The 27,000-nt window shown below is 43.4% G+C and overlaps 1 protein-coding gene across 3 annotated transcripts; it reads right to left on the bottom strand.

The window, feature by feature from the left end:
* Positions 1-574: 574 nt before the first annotated feature.
* Positions 575-26,550, bottom strand: Pkc53E (Protein C kinase 53E). Of its 3 annotated transcripts, none has more exons than XM_069109064.1 (13): positions 25,870-26,550; positions 16,315-16,346; positions 16,134-16,216; positions 13,806-13,917; positions 7,734-7,862; positions 5,523-5,676; positions 5,166-5,394; positions 4,910-5,041; positions 4,533-4,798; positions 4,244-4,445; positions 3,924-4,112; positions 3,705-3,845; positions 575-3,634 (listed from the first exon to the last, which is right to left on the bottom strand). In XM_069109064.1, the coding sequence occupies exons 1-13, from the start codon at positions 26,067-26,069 to the stop codon at positions 3,482-3,484; spliced, it is 2,022 nt and encodes a 673-aa protein (XP_068965165.1). In that variant the 5' UTR covers positions 26,070-26,550; the 3' UTR covers positions 575-3,481. The 3 variants fall into 3 exon arrangements, with proteins under 3 accessions (XP_068965165.1, XP_068965166.1, XP_068965167.1); XM_069109065.1 differs by lacking the exon at positions 13,806-13,917 and adding an exon at positions 10,684-10,792; XM_069109066.1 differs by lacking the exons at positions 13,806-13,917; positions 25,870-26,550.
* Between the last annotated feature and the right edge of the window lie 450 nt (positions 26,551-27,000).

Below are 27,000 nucleotides of genomic sequence, written 5' to 3'. Positions count from 1 at the left end.
GTCAACTATTATCCCTAACCGAGATAAAGAAAAATCGATAGAAAGACATCATTTTTTTTCCTTCTTTTTTCATTGTTTCCTTTTATGGAGAAAAAAAAAACAAGAAAAGAAAGAGAAGGACAAAAGAGACAAATCGGCACAACGATCGTAAAATCACTGTGTCGCCTCGCTGGAACACCAGCGTCGAGCGAAGCTTACGTATGTATTTAAGTAAATACGCGCGCTATCGCAGTCTCGACGAAACGACGAAAAGCGAGTACCGACTTGTAGGGCGATCGATCGCTACGTTTCTAGTTTCTCTATTATTTCGGTTTCGAAATATATTTGGCGAATCGAGTTGTTCGAACGCTTCGCTAATCGATGGCTACGGCTCTCGAAATCATCCGACGATTATCTTTGGTTAACGTTCCTTTGACAACAACGTTCGAATGTCGCGTAGAGGCTAAAAGAGCGTTACGAAAGGTGTCACGGTACAGTGATGGGAAAAAGTACTATCTCCTTCTCGACGACGAGCAACGAGAAAGAAGAATCGCCATCGCGCTTAGAGCAAATTCTTTGTCGAATTTCATTCCTCTTTCTTTTTTTTTTTTTTTGTTGGTCTTTTTTTCTTTTTTTCGTACAAAAATAGATCTCGGGCGTAGATTACGTAGTCTCGTGCCGGAGTATTTAAGACTTCGACGAGATTCGTCGGTAGAATTATCGTAAATGTTCCGAAATCGATCTTGCGGCGTAAAACGAATTCGGAACGTAATTTACGCGCGGCTATTTTCGACTTTTCGGTAAATTAAAGGTGAACTTTAGCTACGCGGTAGAAGCAGCACGTGCGTCGTTCTATTATTAATTATACGAACCGTTTGTTCAGAGAATCAAACAATACCCGTTTCCTTAACGAATAAACGAGCGAACCGTGGTAACGCGGCCAATTCGATTAGACAACGACAGTGGAATATGGACGAGATTACGTAAATTCGCCCGATTTGCTGATAGAAGAACAAGATTGGATCACCCGCTGAATAAGGGGGCGAGAACTACGTCACGATAATTACTTATTTATTGGAACACGCTTAATCAGATGTAATTATTTTGTTCGACTTTTTCCAAACTTGTAAACTCGTATCTTTTCGTTGTCGAACAACCGATATAACACAGGATTGTTAAACGTCCAAGTTTTAACGTTTTAACGGATCTACCTGAACCACCAGCGTTTCCATCTTTTGGCATTTTCAACGATCGAACGATCTGCAAACTCGCGATTTGAGCATCTCGTGCTACGAATACCTGTACCTCCGCGTATAGTAATTCTTGGTACTAAACTACCTTCGTCGTTCCTGCTACGTCGAATGTGACGATAAACGAAAGATCGTGGAACGTTCGAGCGCAGCGAAAAGACACGAGATTTTAGCGTATACACATGGTTCTCGGCGAGTGAGCGTCGTCCTCAGGGATACCAAGTAAGATATACCTAGACGGTAGGTATTTTAGCAATTCGTAGTTCGCGCTCCAACTCAAACGCGTCTATTTGTCTCGACGTTCCGTTGTTGTACGATTACACCGTCACTCGACGAGTCGTGAACGCGAAACGAATAGAAAAAAAAAAAAAAAAAAAAAGGGATGTCCGTTCAAGTTTACGAGTCAGTCAACTCTGTGTATGTGTGTTCACGCGCGTGTGCGCGCATGCATAAGTGTGTGTATATCTATCTATCTACGACAATTACGCGCAGTTAATCGACAAGTAATAATTAATCCTACTATCGAGCGTCGGCGTGTTAACCGACCGAGAAAGAGAAATCGAGGAGGAGAACGTTTCACGATCTCGAACGATTCTCAGCGAATTCTCGTGTTTCTTCCTATTGCACGCGACGTTCTACGCGAGATATTCGTCCGATACTTTTACGTCGGATCGTTCTCGTCCTCGATGACGCGAGCCGAAACAAGTTCGATAGAAAAGGCGTATATCACTGGAGCGAGGATTTCAGGCACGAGAAGAGTTTCATCAGGGAATACCGAGGCGTTGCTCGTTTTATGATCTCGAGCAAAGTCGAAATCGACAAACGAAAGGAAGCAGAGGAGACGAGGTGTGTGTATGTGTGCTGTCGAGAACAGCTGTTCATTGTCTAGAACGGTCTATTCACGTGGCGAACACGTTGCTCGAGGTGCAGAATCGTTCTTTCGACCAACGACAACGTTCAACGAGCGGTGAACGTTGAAACGGGAGCAAACATCTGACGGACATTGGTTATAAACTAGACAAGAACAACGTCCGATCGAACAGGCAAAACAACCGGTGTACTCTTGGCGATCGTTAAACGCATCGTCGATCTTTTAGCAGGTCCAACCATGTGTTGTATATGTAACCCGTGTAACAACATCACCGACATTCACCGCGTACCCTCGCGTGGTATGAAATTAGTTTTACGATCGTAAGTCTTATTACCGATATGGTGGTCATCGAGCACGTTCCTGGGAACGAATTAATAGAATTCGTAAGAAAACACGCGTCAGGTTCGTGCTCCGACGATATAATTCGTTAACAGTAGGAAACAAGAACGATTGTATCGCGTAATAATTCTGCTTCGGCACATGTGTATAAATGTAAGCATGTACCTGTGTATACGTGTGTTAGTGTAAACGAGTGCAGATATACGAAACGAGAATATGAATCGAATATTTATAACGCTAGGAAATTTCAATTTCAATGGGAGATAAAACCGGTGCATGAGAACATTCGAATACTATGCGTAGACGTACTTTAACTACTTGTAAAGATCATAGAGACGAAAATTGTATCTAACGTTAACGAAACGCGGATGGAAATTTAATACGTATAACGTTAACAATTTCAGACTATTTTTATAAGATTATCTATATAATAATAACCATGATAATATGACGGTAAGAATATAATTCGTTTGTTCGGTATGCATCGTTTATATATAAATGCGTGTATTTCTGTGTTTGTGTGTATGTGTATTCCGGAAGGCAACGGTAGAACATACCGAAGTAAACGTATAACGATAACGTACATAGGGAAGGGAAACGGGGAGAGAAGAACGAGTATCGTAATTAGGAAATATCCTCGATTATCGATAAAAGCGCAAGAGGAAGCACGATGTTTCCTCGACGAATGATCGTACTTTATTTTCCTTCTTTTTCTTACGATCTCAGATTCGTTCGACGAATCCATTGTTCACGCCGGTCCTGTCATTTTTCACGATACTAACGCGATACGAGCGACCAGACGTCTCAGACTACCCCGATCTTTATTTCAAAGATACAAGATGAAAAGTTTCGGGTTGCGTTTGCAACGGAGAATGATCGAAAAGAGAAAGTGATTGGACGCGAGGAAAAGGACGGAAGGGAGAGAGACATAGAGAGAAGGGAGAAATGACGGTGAAAGCCCTGAGTAGCAAAGAGTCGGAAGATGAACGTCGAAGGAAATGGAGAGATTAAAACTATCCAGTGACTTAAATATTCTATCGATTTAAACGTGTTGCACGAATTCTGGATTGAGAAACGAGAAACCCATAAACTCCGTTTGATCCAGGTTCATCATAAATAATTTGTCCGTGGGCGTTAAATCTGTCTTCTCCGAGGTGAACTGTTTATCAAAGTTGCTCACGTCCTTGCGATGTTTCTACGGGCAAACGTTCACGCGTTATTTATCTTTCATACCGTTTGCCTTCGCGTGTACGTCACATACTCACGATTTTTGGTTTGAACGGCGGTTGCACCTCCCGATTTTCTATCTTCTCCCAATCGATTCGTCGGAAGAACGCGTGACTGCGGACGTCCTCCTCTCCGCGTAATCCGCAACCGAGTCTCTTCACCGGGTTCTTGGTGAGGAACTGAAAAACCAAGGTCGAAATCAGATAATTTAATCGCGGTTAAACCACAAAATCGTCGGCCGATGGAGCAACGCTTACCGCTTTACAAATTTCTCTGGCTTCCTTCGATAAGCTTTTCGGGTAGCTAACGTTATGCTCCGTAATCGCGGCGAACAGTTCCTCTTCGTCTTCCCCGTCGAACGGCGGCTGACCAACCAACATTTCGTACAACAGTACGCCGTATGCCCACCAATCAACCGACTTTCCGTATGGTTGATACAATATAATCTGCAATAAACGAGCAAACGAATCGATACGAGTCGCGAATCCTCGTATATATACGATGTACGTATAGTATGTATATATAGTATGCTGTATATGTTGCGATAGCTTCGGTGAGGAAGAAGCGTAACACTAACTTCCGGTGCGATGTAATCGGGTGTTCCGCAGAACGTCTTGGTAGTCTTGTCTCCGTTGATACCTTCTTTGCACATTCCAAAGTCCGCGATCTTGATATGGCCGTCTTGATCCAGTAGAACGTTGTCCAGCTTCAGATCTCGGTACACGATACCTCGGCCGTGAAGAAAGAAGAGACCGATCGCTATTTCGGACGAGTAGAATCTACGAACGACAAGAGTATGGTCGTTAACGCGAATGATAGCTAGCACGCGAATAGCGCGCGATTTTTCTTCGACGATCGAGACTTACACTGCGACGGGCTCTTTGAACTTGCCACACTGCTGTATCTGGTACATCAAGTCGCCACCGTTGACGTATTCCATCACGAAATACAGTCGGTCCATGGTTTGGAAGCAAGAGTGTAGTTGCACCAAAAACGGCGGTTTACTTGACAACGCCAAAACGCGTTTTTCCACCATAGTACATTCTACGTCGTCGTCCTGTATTATGATGTCTTTCTTCAAGATCTTGATGGCATATAGTTCGTCGGTTCCTTTCCTTTCCGCCAACATCACCTTAAACACGACCACCGTAATGTACATGACGCGGTCCAAACGTACGTGCATTTGTCGTTTTATTAATTATTATTTGTTCAAATAACTATGTATATGGAACGAACGACTGACTTTTCCGAAGCTGCCTTTGCCGAGCACCATCAGGAAGTGGAAATCGCTCGCCCTTATTAAGTCGCTCTTGCCCATGTTGTGTGGCACTTCCTTGTCCTGAGTCGCCGTCGTTTTCCTCGTTACGGAAGTTTTCTACGGGATAAGAAAATCAGGATGATCGTTTATTATCGGAACGTGTCGCTTCCTTGTTTTTCTTTTTTTTTTTCTTTTTTTTTCGCAAGCTCGTCGTCGCGGCATTGCTCGGCAAGAAACATACTCGCACTTTCATCTTCAACTCGGCAAGGTCCACACCCTCTTCCGGCACAGGTACATTGTAGTATTCTCCTTCTTCTTGCGTGAGAAGTTTGAACCATCCGCTGGCAGGCGCTTTGATAAGCTCCGATATGCCGAACGACAGCGAACCCATGAAATCGTTCCTCGACGTCCGATCCCAATCCCAAACTTCGATCAAAAGTCGTCTGTCTTTGTCCTCCGGTTTCAGATCGCTAAAAATCGAATCGATCGTTCTTTAGCTACATTCTTACTTCTATTCGAGTGCAATACATACATCTTCTTCGCATCGAGATTAAAAGCCATATCTCTCGAAATCGTTTCGAATTTTACCGTCACTTACAAAATGATCGTCTCGTTCCACTCGGGATTCAACGAGGACTTGATCGTTTTCGTTTTCTTCTTCACGTTGTCCGAATCCGGAATCAACTTCAGCTTGACGTAGGGATCCGACAAACCGTTTGGATCCATCGGAATCAGATTTCGTCCTTGTTTCACTGTAATCGCAGTCAAAATTTACGATGATTTTCCTCGTGTTCAGTACATTCCTTGGTTCGGTATTCGCTCTCGCTTTCAATCGTCCTACGCGACTGTTCCGTTCTACGAGCAACGGAGAAAGGGTAGAATTTCATTTACGATAATCAACGACCGTTTAATATCACGGCCTTGAGACGAAAGAAGCTTAATTTGACCGGTAATAATCATCTAATAATAAAGATGTTGCGTTGGTCGCGTCGCGTCGCTCCGGGGCCCTATTTCACCTCTTGCAGAACCAGCCGTTTGACGAAAGAATCGATAAATCGATTACAAGGGTATTTTTAATGGTAATTATCGCAGGATGCTGTAAAAAGACTAAATCCATTTTATACGAGAACCATGCTACACAGCTGTGGCGTTCAAGTTGCAAATCTATGTACAAAGTATCGAACAAAGACGATTGTCGCGCGTAATACGCACACCAACAATAGTCGCTCTTTGGCATTCGATGCAACGGTTGGTCCATTGCAATCCGCGATGGTTGGTCGCGGTTTTTGAAAAACATATTTTCTATCTTTAAAGGGATGTTCTGAATTAGAATGTTCTAAGACAGCGTCTTTTCGTGATTTTTTTTTTTTTTTTTTTTTCTAGAAGGGAACGAAAGAAATGAAGTTATTGAATTTTGAGCTACGGTTTTATATACAGGGTGGTTGGTAACTGGTGGTACAAGCGGAAAGGGGGTGATTCTACGCGAAAAAAGAAGTCGAAAATATAGAATAAAAATTCCTCGTTTGAGGCTTTGTTTTCGAGAAAATCGACTTTGAATTTTCGCTCGGTACGCGTGCACTTTATCACTTCTCGTTATAACAGATCTCACTGTAGATCGCTGTCTCGATGGAAAAATTAAAAAAAAAGAAAAATATTTTTATTCTATATTTTCGACTTCTTTTTTCGCGTAGAATCATCCCCTTTCCGCTTGTACCACCACCCTGTATATGCAACGAATACAACAAAATTTTTTTTAAAGTAGAAAAGAAAATTACAACAGATTTCTAAGCCTATTTTACGGGCTGTAGTCTTCGATCGATGTGAAAGATCCTCCTCTTAATTCTTGACTGAAAGAAAAAACCAAAAAAGGATTAAATTATTGTATATTTTCCTTCCGGGTGAACTAAAAGAGTTCGTCAAAAAGTTTATTTCAATAATTCTTATAGTATCTTAAAGTTTATTTTTTTTTAAGCATTTTTTTAAAAACCGGCAAAATTTTTAACTTCACATTTTTTTCTGCCATTGTTTAGTTCACCCAGAAGAAAAATATACAGGATGGTTGGTAACTGGTGGTACAAGCGGAAAGGGGGTGATTCTACGCGAAAAAAGAAGTGGAAAATATAGAATAAAAATTTTTCGTTTGAAGCTTTGTCTTCGAGAAAATCGACTTTGAATTTTCGCTCGGTACGCGTGCACTTTATCGCGTCTCGTTATAACGGATCTCTCTGTAAATCGTCGTCTCGATTGACGTTATCTTTTTAATTTTTAAAATTTTTAAATTTTTATTCTATATTTTCGACTTCTTTTTTCGCGCAGAATCACCTCCTTTCCGCTTGTACAACCAGTTACCAACCACCCTGTATAATAATTTGATCCTCTTTTTGATTGTTTCTTTCAGTCAAGAATTACGAGGTGGATCTTTCATTCCGATTGAAGACCGCGGCCCATGAAAATAGGCTTAGAAATCTGTTATAATTTTCTTTTTTACTTTAAAAAAAATTTTTTTGTATTCGTTAAATGTATATAAAACCATAGCTCAAAATTCGATGACTTCGTTTCTTTCTTTCCCTTCTAAAAAAAAAATCACAAAAAGACGTTGTTTTAGAACGTTATAATTCAAGACACACCCTTAAACTAGAGACAACTTTCGTTCCGATTGTAGAGAATATAATTATAAAATATGAAAGTTACATGGCACGTTACACGTTTGCAAATCCTTTCTCTTTTCTTCTCCGTTGTTCTCTCGTACAACGAAGAGGGGAATCGTCGTAGGGAAAATCGAGAGCAGCAAAGCGATAGGTAAACGTACCTTCCACGGTGAGCTTGTTTCCGGAACATGAGATGTGCAACAACATACGACCACGTCTCTCGGTGTGATCGCATCCGCAAAGATTCGGCACGCTCTCCTCGCATCTCTTGTGTACGTTCATGTCGCATGCTACGTTATTAGATCATGATCGATTATAATCGTTGTCCGTTACTCGCTGGCACGTTTACGTTGCAGCCAGACCGGTAATCTCGTATATTTTCTGTTTTTTTCTTTTCTTTTTCGTATTACTCATTTACTTCTTTTCTTTCGGACGGTTTCTCGGCATATTTTGTCTGAAAGTCTTGGTTCGAGCAGCAGGATGCAGAATAGGGGGCGCGGTTCATTACGCGTTTCATTAGCCATCGAAACTGCAGCTGTCGACCGTCTCCTTCTCTCTGTCTTTTTCGTTCGTTCATTTTTCTAAACTGTCTTATCGTTTACGCTACTCGAACGCTACACGCGATCGAAGCTGGCTCGGGCCGTTCTTCTCGTTTTTCCTCGATGGAAAAACGATTCGAGACGCGCGATCGCGGCTGCAGTCGAAAGTGCACACGCGCGGAACTTGAACGAACAACCGTCCGAATGACATGCTCGATCGACGGAAGTTCGTCGGAATAAATCGTAATACAAAGGGAGTTTGTACGAATTACGAGGACATTATCGACTGCCGGTAAACGCAGTTAACGGCCATTTCTTCGTTCGCTATTTCTATTTCGTTTCGTTTACGAGACGTTCTTCTCGCGGATGCGATCCGCGCATCGATCGGTCGATAACACCTCGTAATCCTGACTGCGAGAAGTGGAATACAACGAGAAGCTGCCACTATGACAAACCACGTGATCTGGCATAATATATACAAGATCTATATCGAACAGGTAATTATCGTTGGATATCGATATCTACGCGTTCGCATCGGTATCGATAGCTCGTAAAGGAAAGAAAAGACAGCGATCGTGAAACATATGTACATAGATATGTTCTCCCGTGCGCATACCAAGCATCACAGAGAAACCAGAAGAGAACAAAGTGTTACCATTTAACGAAATTCCATCGAAGGATACGAAGGAAAGTTTTGACACACGCGAGTACACATACATAGATACGTATGTACATATGTATCTGTATATACATATAGTAGTATACTGGAAAATCTAATATCGCAGTTGACACGTATGAATGGTATGCATGATCTGAAAATAATAATATGCAATCAAAGGGTGGCATAATCAACGAAGAAAGGTAGGAGGTGTTGCGTTCATGTTTACTCGCTAATGAGCAAAGGACAAATCTACGTATACGTATTATGATAATTACGAGCATGCATCGTAGTATGTACAATCGTGTAACAATTATGTACCGTATATACAATATCTATGTATAGAGATCGCGAACAAATACCGTACGTACACTGTTGTTAAGGTATTTTATATAGATGTATATGTATATGTATAGGAGGCGGTGAGCTCGCCTAACTGTGCGATAGGATGTGGCAAAAAGAGCAACGGGGTAAGCAAGCGAGGAGCTAATAGGCAAACAACCAAGTGCAAGGTGTTCCCATCTTCCACTTTAAACGGAACGGGTAACGTTTTGGCAGCGAATGAGGGTGCAGTATCACCGACAATCATCGAACGAAGATACGAGCAGAACAGGATAGCGTTCCTTCTTAACAAACAGGCAGAGATACGGAGATAACGATATTCCAAGGGTAAGAAAATTATTCGTACCTACCAACGTCGTGAACATCGTAAACGTTGGGTACGGACGTTTCGGAGCAGAGGTCGAAGATCGTCGATCTTACGAGCCACGTACACGATCCACGCGAGACAGTTTAAAAATCGCTTGAAAACGCGACTTATCTATGTATATGTATATGATATGTAGATATATCGATGTAACGAGTTCGATACGAGTCGGATACACGCAGAAGGCTTTATGAGAAATTTATGACAAGTAAATCGAGGATTCAGGTTGTTGGAAGAAACCAGTGAAGGTTCTGAGAGTGAAGAACCAACCGATTGGTCTGCTGGAAAAACATCGTAGTCGAAGAATGAAATAGCAAAAGAGTGGAAGAGCTGAACGGAAACGAGAACAACAACGGAGTATGATGACGACGATGATGTCAACGATGATGAGACAGGAAGGAAAAGAAGATACTACGGAGAGATAGCATCGAACAGGTGGCACGATGATGACAGCGACGAGGAAAATACGGTGGGAACGTAGAACGTTTGTCATGCACGGGGATAACCTTCCTAATGTTTTTCTTGTCTTAGGAATTAACACGAGCAACGGGAGCAACGATGGAAATTGCCGAGGTTTCCAAAGTCGAGTCGAGGACAGCGAAAGAAACGTAGAAAAGGATACGTTTGAATCGTAGATGCAGTTAGCGATCACCGACGAGTGAGAATTTTCTTTAAACTGCGATTTCGAGGTCGGAGAGATGGTAGTTGGATAAGATCGGGGAATATAAGGATACTGAAAGTGAGACGCAGAAGCGAAGCTCTATCGAGTATTGCGTTATTTCGCGCATTTACTTGGTAATCGAGGGAATTTATTCGATCGACTTGTCGTCACAGAATGTAAGTACGTACGGAGGGGCATCGTACCTACTGTCTTCGGGTTGAATCGTTGAATCGAGAATCGAGGACGGATTTGAAAAATTGATCGCACAGTTTGTAATATGGGTATCGCGGTCCAGCTGGATCCGAGAGAGAGACAGCGCAACGCGTTTTCATAGTTTATTATATTGAGAGGCGCGCCGCTCGATACGAGCGACGCGACGGAGGGTAGATATACCGGTAGCAGCTGTTTCTACTCGAATCTAGACGAATGCGAACTTGTACGTTATACCGAAGATAACTACGTGAAGAGATAAACGAGTGCGAAATCTAGCCGCTTCGTGGAATGTATTGCGGACTGAGTTTGTTTGATTTGAATGTTTGTTAACTACCTGAACATTTAAGTCCCTGATGCGCGATACCGTGAAGCATCGAGCCGCAGTGGTCGCAGAAGGTTGGCGTCAGGTACGTGAAAACCTCCCATTTGTGTGCGGTGCTCATCTGGGAACAAGAAATAGCGGCCCGGGAAAGCCCGGTCCTTCATTGTGATCTGATGCTCTGATTCCGAGCGATACCAGCCGAATCCTCGCTACTTCGTCTCTACCGATAAGCTCGACCGAAACTGCTATATCGCGTTTACCAATTGAGTCGCTCGAAGCTAATTCGGCGATCGTTTCGTCGATCAACCAGCTCGTTACCAAAAAAACGTCGACCAAAAAAAAAGAAAAAAAAAAGAAAAAAAAATGGTCTCCCGGTTCTCGCTTTTCGCTACGTTTAGACGCGTTCGGATTCCGGTCGAAGCTGCTGAACAAAGTCTACGAAGAGAAAGGATGGCCGAAATTGAAAGTACAAAGGTGTCGCTGCGTCCGTTTCAGTGGTTGGTCGAATCAACCGCTCTCTCGATTTAATCTGAAATTTAATCGGAGACGGTTTACGGAAAAGCGATTTTAACATCTTTTTCAATTCGAGCGAAGGGAGGAACGTGGTTTCCCACCGGTGTAAACCTATTTGTCGGGAAGGAATCCTCGTCGCGATAAAGATAGCCAGCTAGTCGCTCGGTAACGTTCACTCGGAACCCAGTTAAGGTTATGGTTTGCTACGCGAAATTGAATTTGTCTCTTTTTCTTCTTAGTTTCCGTACAATGAGAAAGAAAAAATAGAAGAATCCCAGTAGGAGGGTGGGCGGCCGCTTGGTCGGTCGGGCTGATGGGCTGAAAGGGAGGCTAGGACGAGCTGAAATGGACTAGCCCGTGAGTAAGATGGGATCGAGCTAACGGAGAGAAAGATGGGAAGAGGAACAGCGAGGGAAGCGAGAAGCAAAGTAGGCCTTTGCCGTCTTTCGGGCACTAACGCGGCCCGCTCCTTTGCCTCGATTTTCCAGGCTTTTCTCCCGACCCCGGTAGTCTCGAGCGTTTAATTCATTTCCACGCCGCTCTTCTTCCAATTCAGCCCGCCCCCTACTACGCTCTTTCTCTTTTACTCTCTTGGCGCCAAACACGTTCTATACCGTATGCATGGAGCCTGCGAGTCTCCTTGCGACTTTTCGTTCGCAAACCTCTCCTTATTTCTACGCATGGCTCGTCGATAAAGTAGAAAAATGGAAATTACACGGTGGAAAGGAATGTCGATTTGTCCGATTTCGCGTGTATCTCGCGGAAAGGGACGTAAGGGAAAAGAGGTAGCGAGACGCGCCACAGAAATCACACGTATGTACATTATAGAAAACGAATTGCGGTGACACATGATGCGGCATAGATCAACGTATAAAGTGTGCGGGACATCGGATTATCCGAAAAAAACACGTAGAAGCGGAAAGACACAGAATGCATAGAGACAATCTGTACAAAATAGAAGAGTTATTTACAAAAATATAACAAGTATAACGTATGATATATCATATGTATAATATCGTAGAGGATCGAAGATCGCCTTTGCTCGGAAGAAGCTCAGAGTCGAAGATGTTATTCACAGCATGATGGAAATCACGCGTTCCCTTTCCATCGTCTAAACCATAATTAATATTATCGTTCGTTCTTTCTCGCTGCTGGCTACTATCTGATTCTACTCGAAATTTTACGAGCAACCTGGCGCGGCGGCCGGCTCGAAAACTATTACTTTCCGCTATTTCTATCGCGCGTTCTTTGCGATCTTCGTGCATTCAAAGTCGTCGCGTCATCCTCGAATTCACAATTTTGCCTATCTCGAGAAACACCGACGACTACGAGAGAAGATCGTAGATGTAACAAAGTAACGCAAATATCAAGCTTCGACGTCTAAAAGGCCAAGCTAAATATTGCGTGTAACTATTATACATATGTATACGAACATCAAAGTCTGTGCACACACACACACACATCGTGAAAAGTAGAACGAGGAGAAGTGTGAAAAGGTTTAAAGGTGTAAGTGGGAAGGAAACGTTTCACGCGCACACATTAAATTTCAAAAGAGAAAAGACAAGTCGTGTGTGAAAAAGACAGGATTCGTCTAGCGATGGGTATGTACGTACGCCGTTTCCACGTTTCCACGTTTCCATATTTTCATAGTTTTCCGATTGCTACGTTAACGAAACGAGTCCGATGAGATTTCGTTAAACCGATTTTTGTCCCATCGCCAGATCATCGGTCACCACGACGATCGCAAGGAGAGCAAAGGGGCGAGGGAAAACAGAGAGCGGAAACTGGAAAGAAAGAAGCGGACAGAAAAGTAAACGAAAGTCGAATCGTATCCTCTGTTACGTATGTACATCGTGTATCTCTCTCCCCTAGCTTTCCATTTCTTTTCTTCTGTATCTCGCTGTCTCTCTTCTATTCTTCTCTTCGCTTCTTTATCCCCGTCCCGTGAAAAGTAAATAGGTACACGTTTCTGTGCGCACATAGAGATAAACGTACGCGGATACGAGCGTCAACGAATACGTAGTCGTTCGAAGGCACAAATAGCGATCGAGTCGTGCGCGCATAGGTTTCCACGTGAAAACTTGCCGCGAATCGTACAATCCGAAACAGGAAAAACCAAGGAGAAATTAATTTGCGCGCGATCGAGAAAACTGATCGAAGACGATACATCGCGCATCCACGATAACTTGTTCTGTGAAATTCGCGAGCGTTCAGGCTGCTACGTACGCACGATTATGTTAAACTGTTGCGCGGGAGAGATAAGCTTTGCGAAAGAATATTTACAAAGTACGAACATCGGGAAGAGGAATAAGAATAAGAAGAAACAGTGGTGGTAATAGTAGTAGTAGAAGAAGAAGAAGAAGAGGGAAAGTAAAACGAGAGAGTAGAAGAAAAAGAAGAAAAAGTAGAAGATCAGAAGACACGAAGAAGATTAGAGGAAACAAGACGAAGATAAAGCAACACCACGAACAAACGGTGGACCATAGACAAAATGTACGGTCAGTATAAAGTGCGATAGTGTCTGTGTCCTTTTTCTTTTCGTGTGTCTGTGTGCGTGTGACTGGTTGCGTGTACTCGTTTTTTCTTTCCATTCTTTTCTTTTTTCGTTTTTAATATGATACCTTGGCACTTCATGCCCTGGTGGATGACACCATAGAGAAGACTACCGCAGTGGTCACAGAAGGTGGGGCTGTTGTAGGTGTGTTGCTTGAATTGGTGCTTCGTCCGCGTGTCCTGCGTTATTACACCATTACACCGTGCACACACACGCAGACTCTCGGGTCATGGCGTAGGGATGATGATCGTGATCGGGATTGCAGCCGGGATCGTAATCGGGATCGGAATGAAGATCAGGATCGAGATCGAATAGAAAGGATATAAGACATATCGGTGGCAATCGATTTCCCTGGTAAGCGAATAAACGCGTTGCTCGACCCTCGACCTTCCACGTGGACGTAATTGCAACGATATCGAAGAGAACGATCACGTGACAGCGACACGTTCGTTTCGAAACATCTGCTCCAGCGCTTATTTCCATTGCGCGAAGCTTGCACGCGCTCGTTAGTGACAGAGGCGTGTAGCACGTCGTTCGAAATAAACCGGTGCTATGTACGTTGGTCCAAGTTAGAAACGGGTCGTCTAGCCGTCGCGTGAAACAGCATCGGAATCGGTGGCAGCGGTAACCGCGAAACGAGCCAGTTTCGCAGTTGAAACGAACAAGCGACACTACGGTTCCGTGTGACGTGTTATCACGAGGCGGCACTGTGTCGTCCGCGCTGTGGTCCATTAAGTTCTCTAAGTTATGCTTCGCTTTCAAACTACGAAAGCGGCAACTCGATTATTACTCTGCCTGGCATGACTCGTTACTCGTAACCGCTACGTGCACGGACGTGTCAGTTAACCGACGTCAAAACGCAGCCAATTTTGAAATTTAGTTTCTCATCGATCGATCGACCGTACGTTTTCGTTGGCTGGCAAAGATATCGCCTTCAGGGAAATTGTGCCGTAATTCGATCTGCAAGGACGTACGGGGATTAGGGGTTTCGAGAAAGAGTCATCTTCGAAGCACAGAAGCACAAGGAAATCAGCACCAGGGCCAAGGAAGACGCTAGGACATTGATCGTTTTAGTTCGAATACCCAAATGTAAATAAAAACCATTTCCTTCCGCAGTGATTGGAAAAACGTTCGCGACTCGTCGATCCTTCGAGACAGGTTGCTCTCGAAGGCGTCGCAGGAGGATGATGGGAGCGGTGAATTTTCCGATTCGCTTGTTGCGATCTCGCAACGAGTCGGGAGCGTTGTTCCCGTTTAGACGATCCGGGCCAACGAATTTCCTTATAGTCGTCCGCATAATTATTCCGTGTTACAAGCGTGGTTAAACGAAGCGCAGTAAACGCTTAGGCCAATCGTGCGCGGTGCGAGAAAACGTGGAGAAATATATAGCTCTTAGCCCCGGGTGTCCTTTCCCTATTTGCTCCAGCCGAGGATCATCCTTGTTCTTTTAATTGTCGCGTTACGGCTTTATTTATCGGCTTATTAGACGATTCGTTTTAGCTCGTTACCCTTCTCTCTTTCTTCCTTTTCTTCTCGACACGCGCGAGCAATTACGTTCTGGTCCATTTCTTCAAATTACATCGGCCTATGTGTTTAAACGCCAGATAAATTCATCTACAGTTTCTATCGACGTGCAACGTAAAACGCCTATTTCTTTCTTTTATCTTATTATCGTTAGATATAAGTAAGTTTAGGTAACACGAGTTTTGCTCGATAGAACGAATTTCATTAGCTGCTAAAATACGCAATCCATTGAATCGATTACACTGTAAAAATACGATCCGCGCGCGTTTGGTCGACGGAAAGCTCGACCTCGATATCGATCCGGCAACGACCTTCCTTAACCGGTCGCCACTTTTCGCAGCGGCTACCAATATATGCTCGGCCCTCTACGCGTGTTTAACGCTGCTGCTATTAATTAACACGTATTTAGACGATAGAGATTGTGAGCGAACTAGAATTATAAGACAGAGAGAGAGAGAGAGAGAGAGGAGAGAGACAGAGAAGAAGAAACAGAGAACGTAATTGCAAGCTGTTTCGGTGTAATACAATAGTCCGGGTGGTGGACACCCGTGCGCAACACACGCGCATTTCTTTGCTCCCAGAATTTCCGTATTCTGCTGTTCTTGAAATTCGCTCCGATCCCATGAATCGTATACGCGGTTCAGGTAACACGCTGCGGGGTATGCGAGCTAATCGAATCGCGTGAAAATCGCGACTGCAATATTTTTCTTTTCTTTTTTTTTTTTTTCTTTTTTTTTCCAAACGAAGCGCGTTTAGAACGTCCTTGGCTTCGGACGAAAGAGAGAAAGGCGCGATAAAACTGCTTCGAGAAAGAAGAATAATAAACGAAAAGAATCGTGTGTAACGAGATATGCAATTCGTCGATACTCACGTCCGAGTCAGCTCCTTTGTCGGCGCCAGGGCACGTGAAAGTCACGTATTCGTGACATCGTTTATGAACGACGAAACTGCAGACTGAAACACAAGCGGGAAAAATGGAGCCAAAGTTGTTCCATGGGACGAATTGTGGCTGAACAAGAGGTCGATCACGTCCAAGCCTCGGACCTTCTTACCTTGACATTGGTATCCTTGCTTTCCAAAGCCCCTGAAACAAAAGTTTTCGTCGTGAAATTAATTTTTCCATCGAACGCTCCATCCTTCTCTGTTGTTCCAGTTGTTGTTGTTGTTGTTGTTGTTGTTGTTCTTGTTGTTGTTGTTGTTGTAGTTGTTATTTCTGACTAACAAAGCACCTAACAACTATTTGTAGTACGACAGACTGACGAGTCTCGTGCTGCACGGGGAAACGCGTTCGAGGTCTCCGTATGTTCGATCAATTGAAACAGCATCCATTTCGTTCGGTGGCTTGTCAAAAGCAAAGTGCGAACGAGCTCTTCTCTCTGTACACTTTTACTACGTTAGTCAGTTAAGTAAGAAAGTAGCTGTATAAAAACCTTTCGATAAACGTTCAAAGTAGATTTTTTTGTCCCGATTATCGGCGATTTCAATGAAACGAGAAAGGATACGAATTCTACTTTATCGAATCGTTATACCACGTATATTGAAACCTTGGCCAAGCAACGTAAACAAGCTCTCGATATTAGCCGAAGCTTCGACTTAAACAGGACGAACGCGTGTCTAGGAAAGAGAACCTGTCGGATCTCGGGAGACGATCCAAAGTACATTTCCGATATAACATTTATTTACCAGTGATGCAACGCACGGTAACCATCTATACTGGTCCGTGAGTGATTAACACAGCTTTAACGAGCAAATCGTTCGATTTCAAGGCTTCGTTGCTATACCAATAAGGTTTCGATTCAAGACGACTAGACTTGGGTGCGCGTAGCTTTCGATTACGCGTATCGTATTGCCGGCGATCAAACGGAATTCGCAGTTTCAAAGGCGTCGTTCGAACCGAAGATAACGAACGAAGGGCGAATCATTGGCGGATCGTAAAGCGTAACGACCTTACGTACGATAAGCGACGAGGACAGGTCGACCGAAAGGATAATGCGAGATGAAGCGCGAGAATGAAACTCGTACGGTAGCGAGAAAGAAAAAGATAGCGACAAGTTGGTCTGTTTTATCCACTTTGACGAAGGGATCAGGGATTAGAAGTGGAAAGTGTGTGAAACACAAGAAGATGTTCAGAAAGGACACGTGGAATACGAAAAGAAAGGAATAAGGAAAAGGAAGAAAGAAGAAAAATCGATACAAATCCCAGATTAGCCTACATTTCTTCGAAGCTTAAAGGCTATCGCTCACTTAACAGCAGGGCACGTGAACGACATCGAACCAACATCGACGTAAATGCTTATACACTGGCATTTCGTATTTCAGAACAGTGTGCTTTCTTCGTAATTGCATTTTCCACGCCGTCTTATTAATCTTTGTTTATTTTACCGGAATAATAGAGATCTCTTGGCGTTAGTTCGCGAATAAACGATATTCAGTTATATCTAACGGCGTCTTAAAATCGAACAAACCTAAGTTCTTTCCTTTCTTTTCTTCCTTATTTTCTTCTTTCTGCTTCTCTTCTCTGTCTTTCCTTTCGATATCAACACTGGAACTACCACAACGGTCAAATCGACTGGTTCTACAATTTTATTTTAAAATTCCTACTTCGTGTTATATTTTCTTTCCGCAATGACGTAACGACTTTCGCAGCGATAAGTAAAAGAATAATACAATGAATTTTATTTTGTTTTTTATGTATTCAGAATTCAAAATAATTTTGCATCGAAACTACTTGTACCGATAGCGGTCAAAATGAGTGATACTCGGCAAAGTGTAAAAGGACACTGCGATCTGATTATCGAGACACGATTAACCAGTTTCCTCGTTTTCTACAATTTGCCACACGTTTCGAAAATTTTTACCGCGTATCCTTCGATACGACGATATCGGTTATCAAGAAAATTCCAGATCGATCGCTAGATCGCTAGATGCTAACGCTAGAAATAACACGACAGTCAAAACGACTGGCTGTACGATTTTATTTTAAAATTCCTACTTCGTGTTATATTTTCTTTCCCCAATGATGTAACGACTTTCGCAACGATAACTGTTCAGAATTTCAGTTGGCCGTCCGTTTATGGCACGGACATTTTCCTCATTAGGAAATTCCGAATTACCGGTCCTCCCAGGGCAATAAATGTAATGACTCGAGGCCAGGAAAAACCCAGGCAAGGACCAGCCGGGAGGGACGAATGGAGTTCAGCTTCAACCATCGGACAGTACAGACACAGGACGACAAAGTCCCAACTTAGTGCGGTTAAGGGGGTGTTCTGGTCTAGAGGCATGAATTTCGGGCGATTTTTGAAGCTCTGTACAAGCGAAACAACAAATATTTTTGCTATCCTTCTTTTTAGCATTTGTTTATTGATATTTCGAGATTACGTAAGAAATTCACTGAAAAGAAACTCAATATTTAAAAGGTTACGAGCTGGCAAAGTGGGTGCTGCCAAAAAATTGGGGTGTCGTGGCGTGCATGATGTCAACCCTTCTGGTCATCCGAGACAAAAAATGCGAACGGATTCTTAATTAGTATGGATGCCGCTATCGTTTGAACCTTGGAAAAGTCAATACAACATTTTTTCACAAAATGACGGCCGTTTGAAAAAAAATTTCTTATTTCGCGCGTTTTTTTGACAATTCCGAACGTTTAAAAAATAGTAATAATAAAGATTTTGAGCTGAGCGTGGTCCGGACGATAGAGGAATATATAAGGAATATTCGGACCAAATTTAAAATAAATCGGTTCGTTAGAACTTGAGATATCGTGCACGCCAACTCGAAAAAAGTAGTTTCGAGAAAAACGCGTTTAAAGTTTTGAGACAAGTTTACTCGGACAACGTCTACCGTCTACTGCCCATTTGTTCCGGTCGGACCGGAGCAGATGCCGCGTCACAAAAGTGGCTATAACTCATAAAATAATTGAAATTTTGAAAAATCCTTTTAAGGACATATTCTTGAATGTCTAAACTGTGAAAATATGAAAAAAAAAATTTTCGATTTTTTCAAATTTCTACACCAGAATACCCCCTTAAGTGATACAACGAATACAAATAAAGTGCCGTCTAAATCTAACACTCGAGTTATTTCATCTCCTCCACCTTGAACGTTAAGTCATTCGAGGTACGCGTAATCGACCGATCGGTTTGACCTGACCGGTTGCTCTTTAGTCGATAATACGCAACAATAACTAAAAGAATAATACAATAAATTTTATTTTATTTTTTATGTATTCAAACTCAAAATAGCGGTCAAAATGACTGGTACTCGTCAAAGTGTAAAAGGACACTGCGATCTGATTATCGAAACCCGATTAACCAGTTTCCTCGTTTTCTACAACTTGCCACACGTTTCGAAAATTTTTACCTCGTATCCTTCGATACGACGATATCGGTTATCAAGATAATTCGCTAGATGCTAGAAATACCACAGCAGTCAAAAGGACTGATTCCACGATTTTCTAAATGTGTCGACCCTTGTTTAGACCGATCATAGTCGCAGATGGATTAATAATAATGGAATTCCTTCTGTAAGAAAGAAATTAATCAATAATTATACAAATATTTTATTATTAGGTATCTTCTAAAGACCAGTCATTTTCATTGGTTTTAGTAGAAATAGCTTCGTGGTAACTATCGGTAGTCGCAGTGTTAAATCTCGTATATTCCTTTTCATAGCGTTTGTGCCGTATCGATATCGATAATGCCTGCGTGGCAAATGCGATGAATGCATTGGACAATTGGCCCGATGCCGTGCCACGAGCTCAACGACGAGCTTCGATCGCTTCTACACGGTAAGAAATGAGAGTTTATTCGCTCGGTAGATCCGCAGGTACGTCGAACGCTATAAAAGAAACTGGATTTCGCGCGTTAAAGCCACATAACACGGTGGTAAAATCCGTTAAACGTGAAACCTGGCCGTATCGAGAAACGTGTACATCTTGTCCGGGAACGAATCCCTATTAAGAAAAAATAGAACGCTGCGTAGCGTTCTAAGTGTCACCGCATCAATCAGCGTTGCTACTTCATATACGTACACTTGATATACATATACATATACGTATATATATTGTATGTATACACACACACACGATGTATATGCCTATGTCGTGGAAGTTACTATAACTGGAATAACGAGTAGATCGGTTCTATTTTCGATGCGGGATACATCGTCAGTAGCCGCCCTTTGGAAAATTAAGGTCGATTTAGTCGACTGGTTTGGCTATCCGCTACTCGTGTACCACTGTAACGGAGCCGGAAGGGAGCACCACACCGGCGGCAACCGTATTCTACCCGATACTCTCTACCTTCCGACACACGATCGCCAAATATTGTTAATCTTCTGACCAGCTATCGCTGCAGGAGTTTGGCTTGACGTTCGTTTCGTCCCAAACGAACGAACAACATCGCTCGGTACAGCGCTGTCGATTTTTTTAGTTGAATCAGCTGGATATTCAAGCGAAAGCCGATATGGGTTAGCTGGATGAAAGAAAGAGGGAGAAAAAGAGAGAGAGAAAGAGAGAGGGAGGGTGGAGAGGGAACGAGTTAGTTCCGTCCTGCTGACTATCCGGTGAAAGAGGAGGAACGCGCGATGAAAATTCACCGTGTTTCGAATACGATTTTCCACTCTGACCGGAGGATACGATCAATCGAGGTCCCGGTAGCAAAGGGAAGGATAGTAGAGCTGATAATAGAATAGACGGATTTTTACGCATTTATGGGAAATTTGAAAGCGCACAAATACATACGACGCGTGTCTAATATGCAAATGTTGGATAGTGTGGAGTCAGGCAAGGACGTGACGCGAGGGGTAATTGTTTATTAGCGTTGTCAAGATATGTTAATGTTGTCAAGGAGTGTGGTGAGCGTTACCAAGGTACGTTAAGGGAAAAATGAGCATGGAAAATGCTGTCAGAGTTGAATTTATCGTGGTCGTGTGAGGTTCGTTGTGCTGTAGCGTCGTAGAATTAGTGAGAAACGAATACGCGAAACGCGGTATTATATTCGATTTCGTGTGAGTGCAACGATATTGTATTTATCATACTGTTTTCTATGAACTTATGATCGTACAAATATGACCAATGACAAGGAAGGACCGATAAGAAGAGCAAGCTTGATCGGAAAATTGCCAGTGAACGTACATATTGGCAATTGCCAGAGGAATCGTACAAACGTAAGGTTTTATAGTTTCTCCTGGAGAAAAGGTAATCGATCGCGATATCGCATCTATGTATATTCGCTTAACCCGCAGGTGCTTCTTGGACCGTGACGGGTTTCCTGGGCTCATCGAGACTCACGACGACCTTACCGATCCAGGCGAGAATCCATCGAAAGCCTTTTGTTCTAAGCTAATTGGGTTCGCTCGGTTCCCATCGATTTTCTAGCCTCCCTGGCCTCGCTCTTCCCCCGCATGGACCGCAATGAACCGCAACGGACCGCTAAAAATTCCCAAACGAAGCGTCCAGCGTACTCGCGTTTACGAGCACGTATCCTCGCCTCTCATCTTTCATCCCGAATTTATTAGTCCGAGATAGATATCGCGAGTACTTTTTCGCAACGAAACGTTTGCGCAACGACAAACGGCTGTAGTCGCGATGCTTAGTTCAGCGGCGAACAGCGATCGGTCGTTTGTCAAAGACGCGATTGTTTTCCTATCCGCTGATTCCGTACGTCTTATTTGCAAGAAAGTATGAATTCTTCTGAATCGATTGGTATTGCGAACGATGCACGAGAGATTCGGAACGAGATCCTTAACGTTCGATGGAAAATTCAACAGGCAGCTGACAGGCGCTGGCCTTCGGCCAGAGCACGCTCGCTTTCACGGAACGTGCTTTTTTAGATTCCAGTGCTTACGGAATTCCTACGAACGCGGTGAAATAGATGGCGGCGAAAAATATTGTTGATAAATTGTAGCGACCAGTCTCCTACGAGAATTCTCAAAGAGAATTTTCTATTTTTCGCGTTTCGTTTTAACTGACGCTACGCGACACGACCCGGCCAACTCGTTGACAAAATGAACAAGCTTCGAATACGTTTCGAGCACGATTCCATAAAATCATGATTAAATGGAAGTTGAAAGCTACAGGATAGGTATGTGGACACAACGCGCGTGTGCGGCGCACCGATACGATCAACGCGACAGGATTCTCATGAATTTCCGAGGAATGGCCAGGATTGTCGGAATCCGTGTCCTGATATTCCATCGAATCTCAAATACGAGCGAACCAACGTACGAATAAATCGCAACGTTCATTTGGTAACAACGGTAACGTCCATTTACCGGCGCATCGTGTTCGGATTTTCGCGAAATACGAAACGTACCACGAGATAACACTGCACCATGCGTGTGCAGTCTAATCAACGACTACGTAGGTATTCAGCGATACGACATCGTAAAACGGTACAATTGATACGACAAAAAGCCAATCAATCAGATGGTCTGTTGATTCGCTAAGCGGAAACGTCTAAAATCGATAAAGTATCAATCGGTGAAAGAGGGGCACGCGGACATCGTTTGAGGAGCTTAAGGAAATTACCTGATAAGATACCCAACGACGAAAATCACTCTGAACGATGCAAGAGTGCATCTTTCTGTGTGCAAAATATTTGTTCGTTCTACTCGCGCGAAATAAGAAACACGCGAGTTTAAGCGAAAGACAAACACGAGGAGAAACGAACGAAACGAGTACGCTAAAAGTAAAGAAAACTTTTCCGTTCGAACGCGTATTCAATTTTTTTCAATTTCAAACGATCGAACTGTTAGGTGTCTCTTCTACGTAAACTCGGTAACCAGCTTCCTAGTCCTGAAAAGTAACTGATCACTAAAATAAAAAGCGTTTTCAACGGTCCAAAAATAATAGTCGCGTTGCTTGAGAATTCCGACGAGGTAGATATAGGCTGTTCTCCTTTCGTTACAATGCAATGCGATCGATAAACCGAAAGCATTAAACTTTAAAGTAACATACGACGAACTTAATATTTCTCCTTATTCGCTAGGCGCAATTTTTCGACCCAAAGATCAATTTGCGTTCGACCGTTTAATAAAAGGAGATGAGATTAGAATCCGTGTTATAACCATTGGCGGTGAAATTTTCGAAATTCGACAACGAAGCTAACGCGTTTGCTTCCTTTTCATTGAACTCGGTCGTATACTTATCGGCCTGTCAGAAGCAAGCCACGTCGGAAGCAGATACTTCCGAGCAATTGGTTGTAAATCGACAAGTCGATGTTTATCCAAAGGGAACGGGCCAATCCCTTTGTTTAACGAGTGGAAGTCTTTTGGTCGTCGTTGACCCTCTTTAGCATCGTACGACCTATCTTTTTTTTTTTTTTTTTTTTTTTCCTACGTATAGACGAATACGCAACGACGTCCACGATCTACGATATTCCGTTAGAATCGCGCGTATTATTCTTCCGTGGACGAAGATCGCACAGAATCGAAGACGAATCGTCGTCGATTGGCTTCGTCATCTCGATCTCAAGGTTCACGAAACTCAAATGCATCGTTTGGTATGTGATTCGTCATCTCTACCGCCATATACGTGTGTATGTATATGTATATCGACGCGCAACCATCACTCGTTGTGCAACCGATTCCTCGACAAGAGGCACATTCTCTTCTTCGTGCTTCTATCTTCTCGTTAGCGTGTAGCAATTGAACGAGAAAAGAGTGCAGCGTTATAGCTTCGCGTAAATAAAATCAGTCGGTATTGTCGGTGTGGCAAAGAACACCTAAGTATGTAATTAGAAATGAATGGCGAGCTTGTGTTCACCATTGCTGACGGATAGTGCAAGTTCGTCACGCGAAACCACACAACTCGATAACGACTTATAGTTTTAAATACGTTACGACTTGCAATCGCAACACGTGATTCGCGAATAGACAGAAGCCAGTGAAATAAATCTTGCGGTGAACCGTGAGTAGGTTCGTCAATCCTCGGAAAGACGCTTGACTTCCATTATTAGGTAACGAAATCCGAGAAATGATCTGTTATTTTCCTCGAGAGAAGCTCGCAAAAATACATTGCTTTTGTATGTGATCAGATAAGGTATGGTAATACCTTGCACTTAGGTTTAAGGTTTTAGAGTCGAGTCGAGATTTGAACCGTCTGTTAAATGCAATTGTCACGCCCAAACGCTATTCTGTATGGATAGAGTAATAAATAATAATAATAATAATAACAATAACAACATTATCGCTTTTGGCTTTCTTTATTCGAACTGCATATTGCATAATAAAAATGCGATTGACGTATATTTGAAAGACAATCGTTCAAGGTTCGAACGAGCGTGAGAAGAAAAGGTGGCGAAACGTTACATCCAAGTGTCGATCGTAAATGAGAGCAAACACTGGCGAGCAAGTAGACTCGTACATTCCGGTTATACACGACCGGATCGAATCAGATCGGCTTGGATTCAATTGGATCGGATCGGATCGCATCGGATCGCATCCAATATCGGATCGTCGCGGTTGATCGAAAAGAATCACGGGTAGGATCACGGTTAACCATATTTGACACAATTTAACCGAATTATTCGTCGTCGATGTTTTTAACCGAATCAAACTGGAAGAAAGCGCAAGTATAGGAGCGTCACGAAGAAAGAAAGAGAATCGTTGGGATAGTCTAACCGAGATACCGGGACGACTTCTCGATCATTTCGCGTTTCTTTTTCCGCAAGAAGGCAACGACAAAAGGTATGGAAGAATTGGATCGGAAACGTCTGTTGCGTCCGTTCTCAACGGCAAAATCGATGTCGGCGAAACAAGTTAGTTTGGTTACTGGGTCGCTCGCTATTGTGCGTCAATGCCTGTAACCGTTTCAACTGCACGTAAATGTTACTCGTTAGATATCATCCGGGTTATGCCATGCCGTAAACTTCTTTTACCTGACGCTTCACAACGATTTAATTACGTATCATCGTCTATCGTACGCTAAATCGTATAAAATATACGGAGAAGATCGGACAATTGCGATCCGATATTTCTTACGCAGATACGAAATATCTTGTTTTGATTTGATTGTTTTTGCTTGCTGACGCATATATTCGATGTGATTCTACTTTCTTCGATCTTACCAACGGAAAATATAAGCGTAATTATCGGATGTGCCATAATCGATACAGCTTAAAAGAGAAAAAGCAGGACTCGTTTCGTGGATGCTGGATTGCTTGAAAACGTTCGAAAATCCCGCGCTCAAATTGATCTCTCATTCGGTCGTCGTTTCTAATTTAGACGAAGCGCGAGTATTCTCAAGGCCGGACCGTTTAACCGTTGCTCGAGTTACTCTACCGGCAGCTACCGGCCACTGGATTTATGTATCATCGAGGACAGAAACAGAAAGAAAGAGAAAGCGAGAGAGAAAAAGAGAGAAAGGGAAAGAGGAGAAGGATGGAAAAAAAGACGAGAAAAATAGAGACAATCGCACATTCCAAGTGGAACTCAAGACGCGACAGATATTCGATTGTACGTAGATTATATTCGATTGCGAAAAGGAGAATCGATAGAAGGAGAGGAGCGGGAAGACAAAAGTGGAGCGGTGATGTAAGGACAGAGAACACCGCGAGAGAAGGATGGAACACCGCGAGATAAAGAAAAAGACGATTTAAAGGACTCACCATATAAAGTCCTTGCAATGACTACAGAAGGTCGGTTGCTTGAAGAAGCGCGGCATGAAGCTATGATTTTTGACGACGTAGACATTCTTCTTCTTCAGAGCTCCTTTTCGTCCCCTAATTTTTTTGGCGAATGCAGTGTTCGCGTCGCCGGGCCCAAGGGAATCCTCACACGTGTTGTTTGCTTCCTGATCGTCCGCCATCGTGCAGTCAACTAATCGATTCCCCTAGATAATGATCGGAGCAAAAATCTGTGAAAGTTTGATCGTGGCTCGCACACTTTCAGGCCACTCTTCCCTTGATGTATGGAGCTGCGGCAGCTTTTCCTCGACTGTCACACGTCAGTCGAAAGATGCACGCGCGTATACGAATCGACCCTTGCTGGGGAAGAGTAAGCTATCCGAGCGAGAGCCAACAACCACAGGAATGCTCGGGGAAACGCTCAGGGAAAGGGAGGATAAGTCGGGAAAGAGTACGGTCGAGAAGAAAGAGACGAAAACCGGAGGAGCGAGGAAAGAGAAAAAGCCGTTTGTTTGCGCGGTTGTCGAAATGCTCGACGTGCGCGTCCAATGTGTACTCGCTCGACGTGCGATAAGTAATGCACTTGTCACGGTAACTCGTGTCGAGACCGACGGTCACCGTCAACGACTCTGCCCTCGCTCGCTGCCAACGCCGTCACCGCCACCACCGCCGCCGCCGCCGCCGCTGCCTGCTTGCCACCACCACCGCAACGTTTCACCTCCTCCTCCTCCACCTCCTCTCCCTCCTCACCCTCCTCACCCTCCTCCGCGACCATCGCTACCCTGTTCTCTATGCCTACATCTGATCCCCGCTTCACCACCCTTCCCTTACGTTTTTCCTCTCTTCTTACCTATGCCAAACGGCGCGCGCGCGTGCCCGTTCTCCTCACCCGCACTCCTCTCTCGTCGCCCTCCTCATTCCAGCCATGCTCTCCAATGCCCAGCCATTGCCCACCCGCAGCTTCCATCTCCATTCCAGCTTTCCATTTTCCTTTTCATATCATCCACCTTCTCATCTTCCATTTTTTTTTTCTTTTTGCATTCTGTGCCCTTGTCATTTCATATTTGGATTTTAGCCTAACTCTGTGATGTTTCTTTCTACCTTCGTCGATTC

Source organism: Bombus flavifrons, chromosome 3 (genome assembly GCF_040668555.2).
Source record: "Bombus flavifrons isolate JBK064 chromosome 3, iyBomFlav1_principal, whole genome shotgun sequence".
Taxonomy (NCBI): domain Eukaryota; kingdom Metazoa; phylum Arthropoda; class Insecta; order Hymenoptera; family Apidae; genus Bombus; species Bombus flavifrons.
Note: the sequence above shows the minus strand (reverse complement) of the source record. Positions and strands in the feature narration are given on the sequence as shown.

Excerpts from the sequence above, each read along its gene's own strand:
- Pkc53E (XM_069109064.1), bottom strand. The coding sequence starts at position 26,069 with ATGGCGGACGATCAGGAAGCAAACAACACGTGTGAGGATTCCCTTGGG. Across the intron at positions 5,677-7,733 it reads AAACAAGCTCACCGTGGAAG|TGAAACAAGGACGAAATCTG; the intron begins GTACGTTTACCT and ends CTGCGATTACAG. Across the intron at positions 4,799-4,909 it reads GCAAAGGCAGCTTCGGAAAA|GTGATGTTGGCGGAAAGGAA; the intron begins GTCAGTCGTTCG and ends GTCGTGTTTAAG.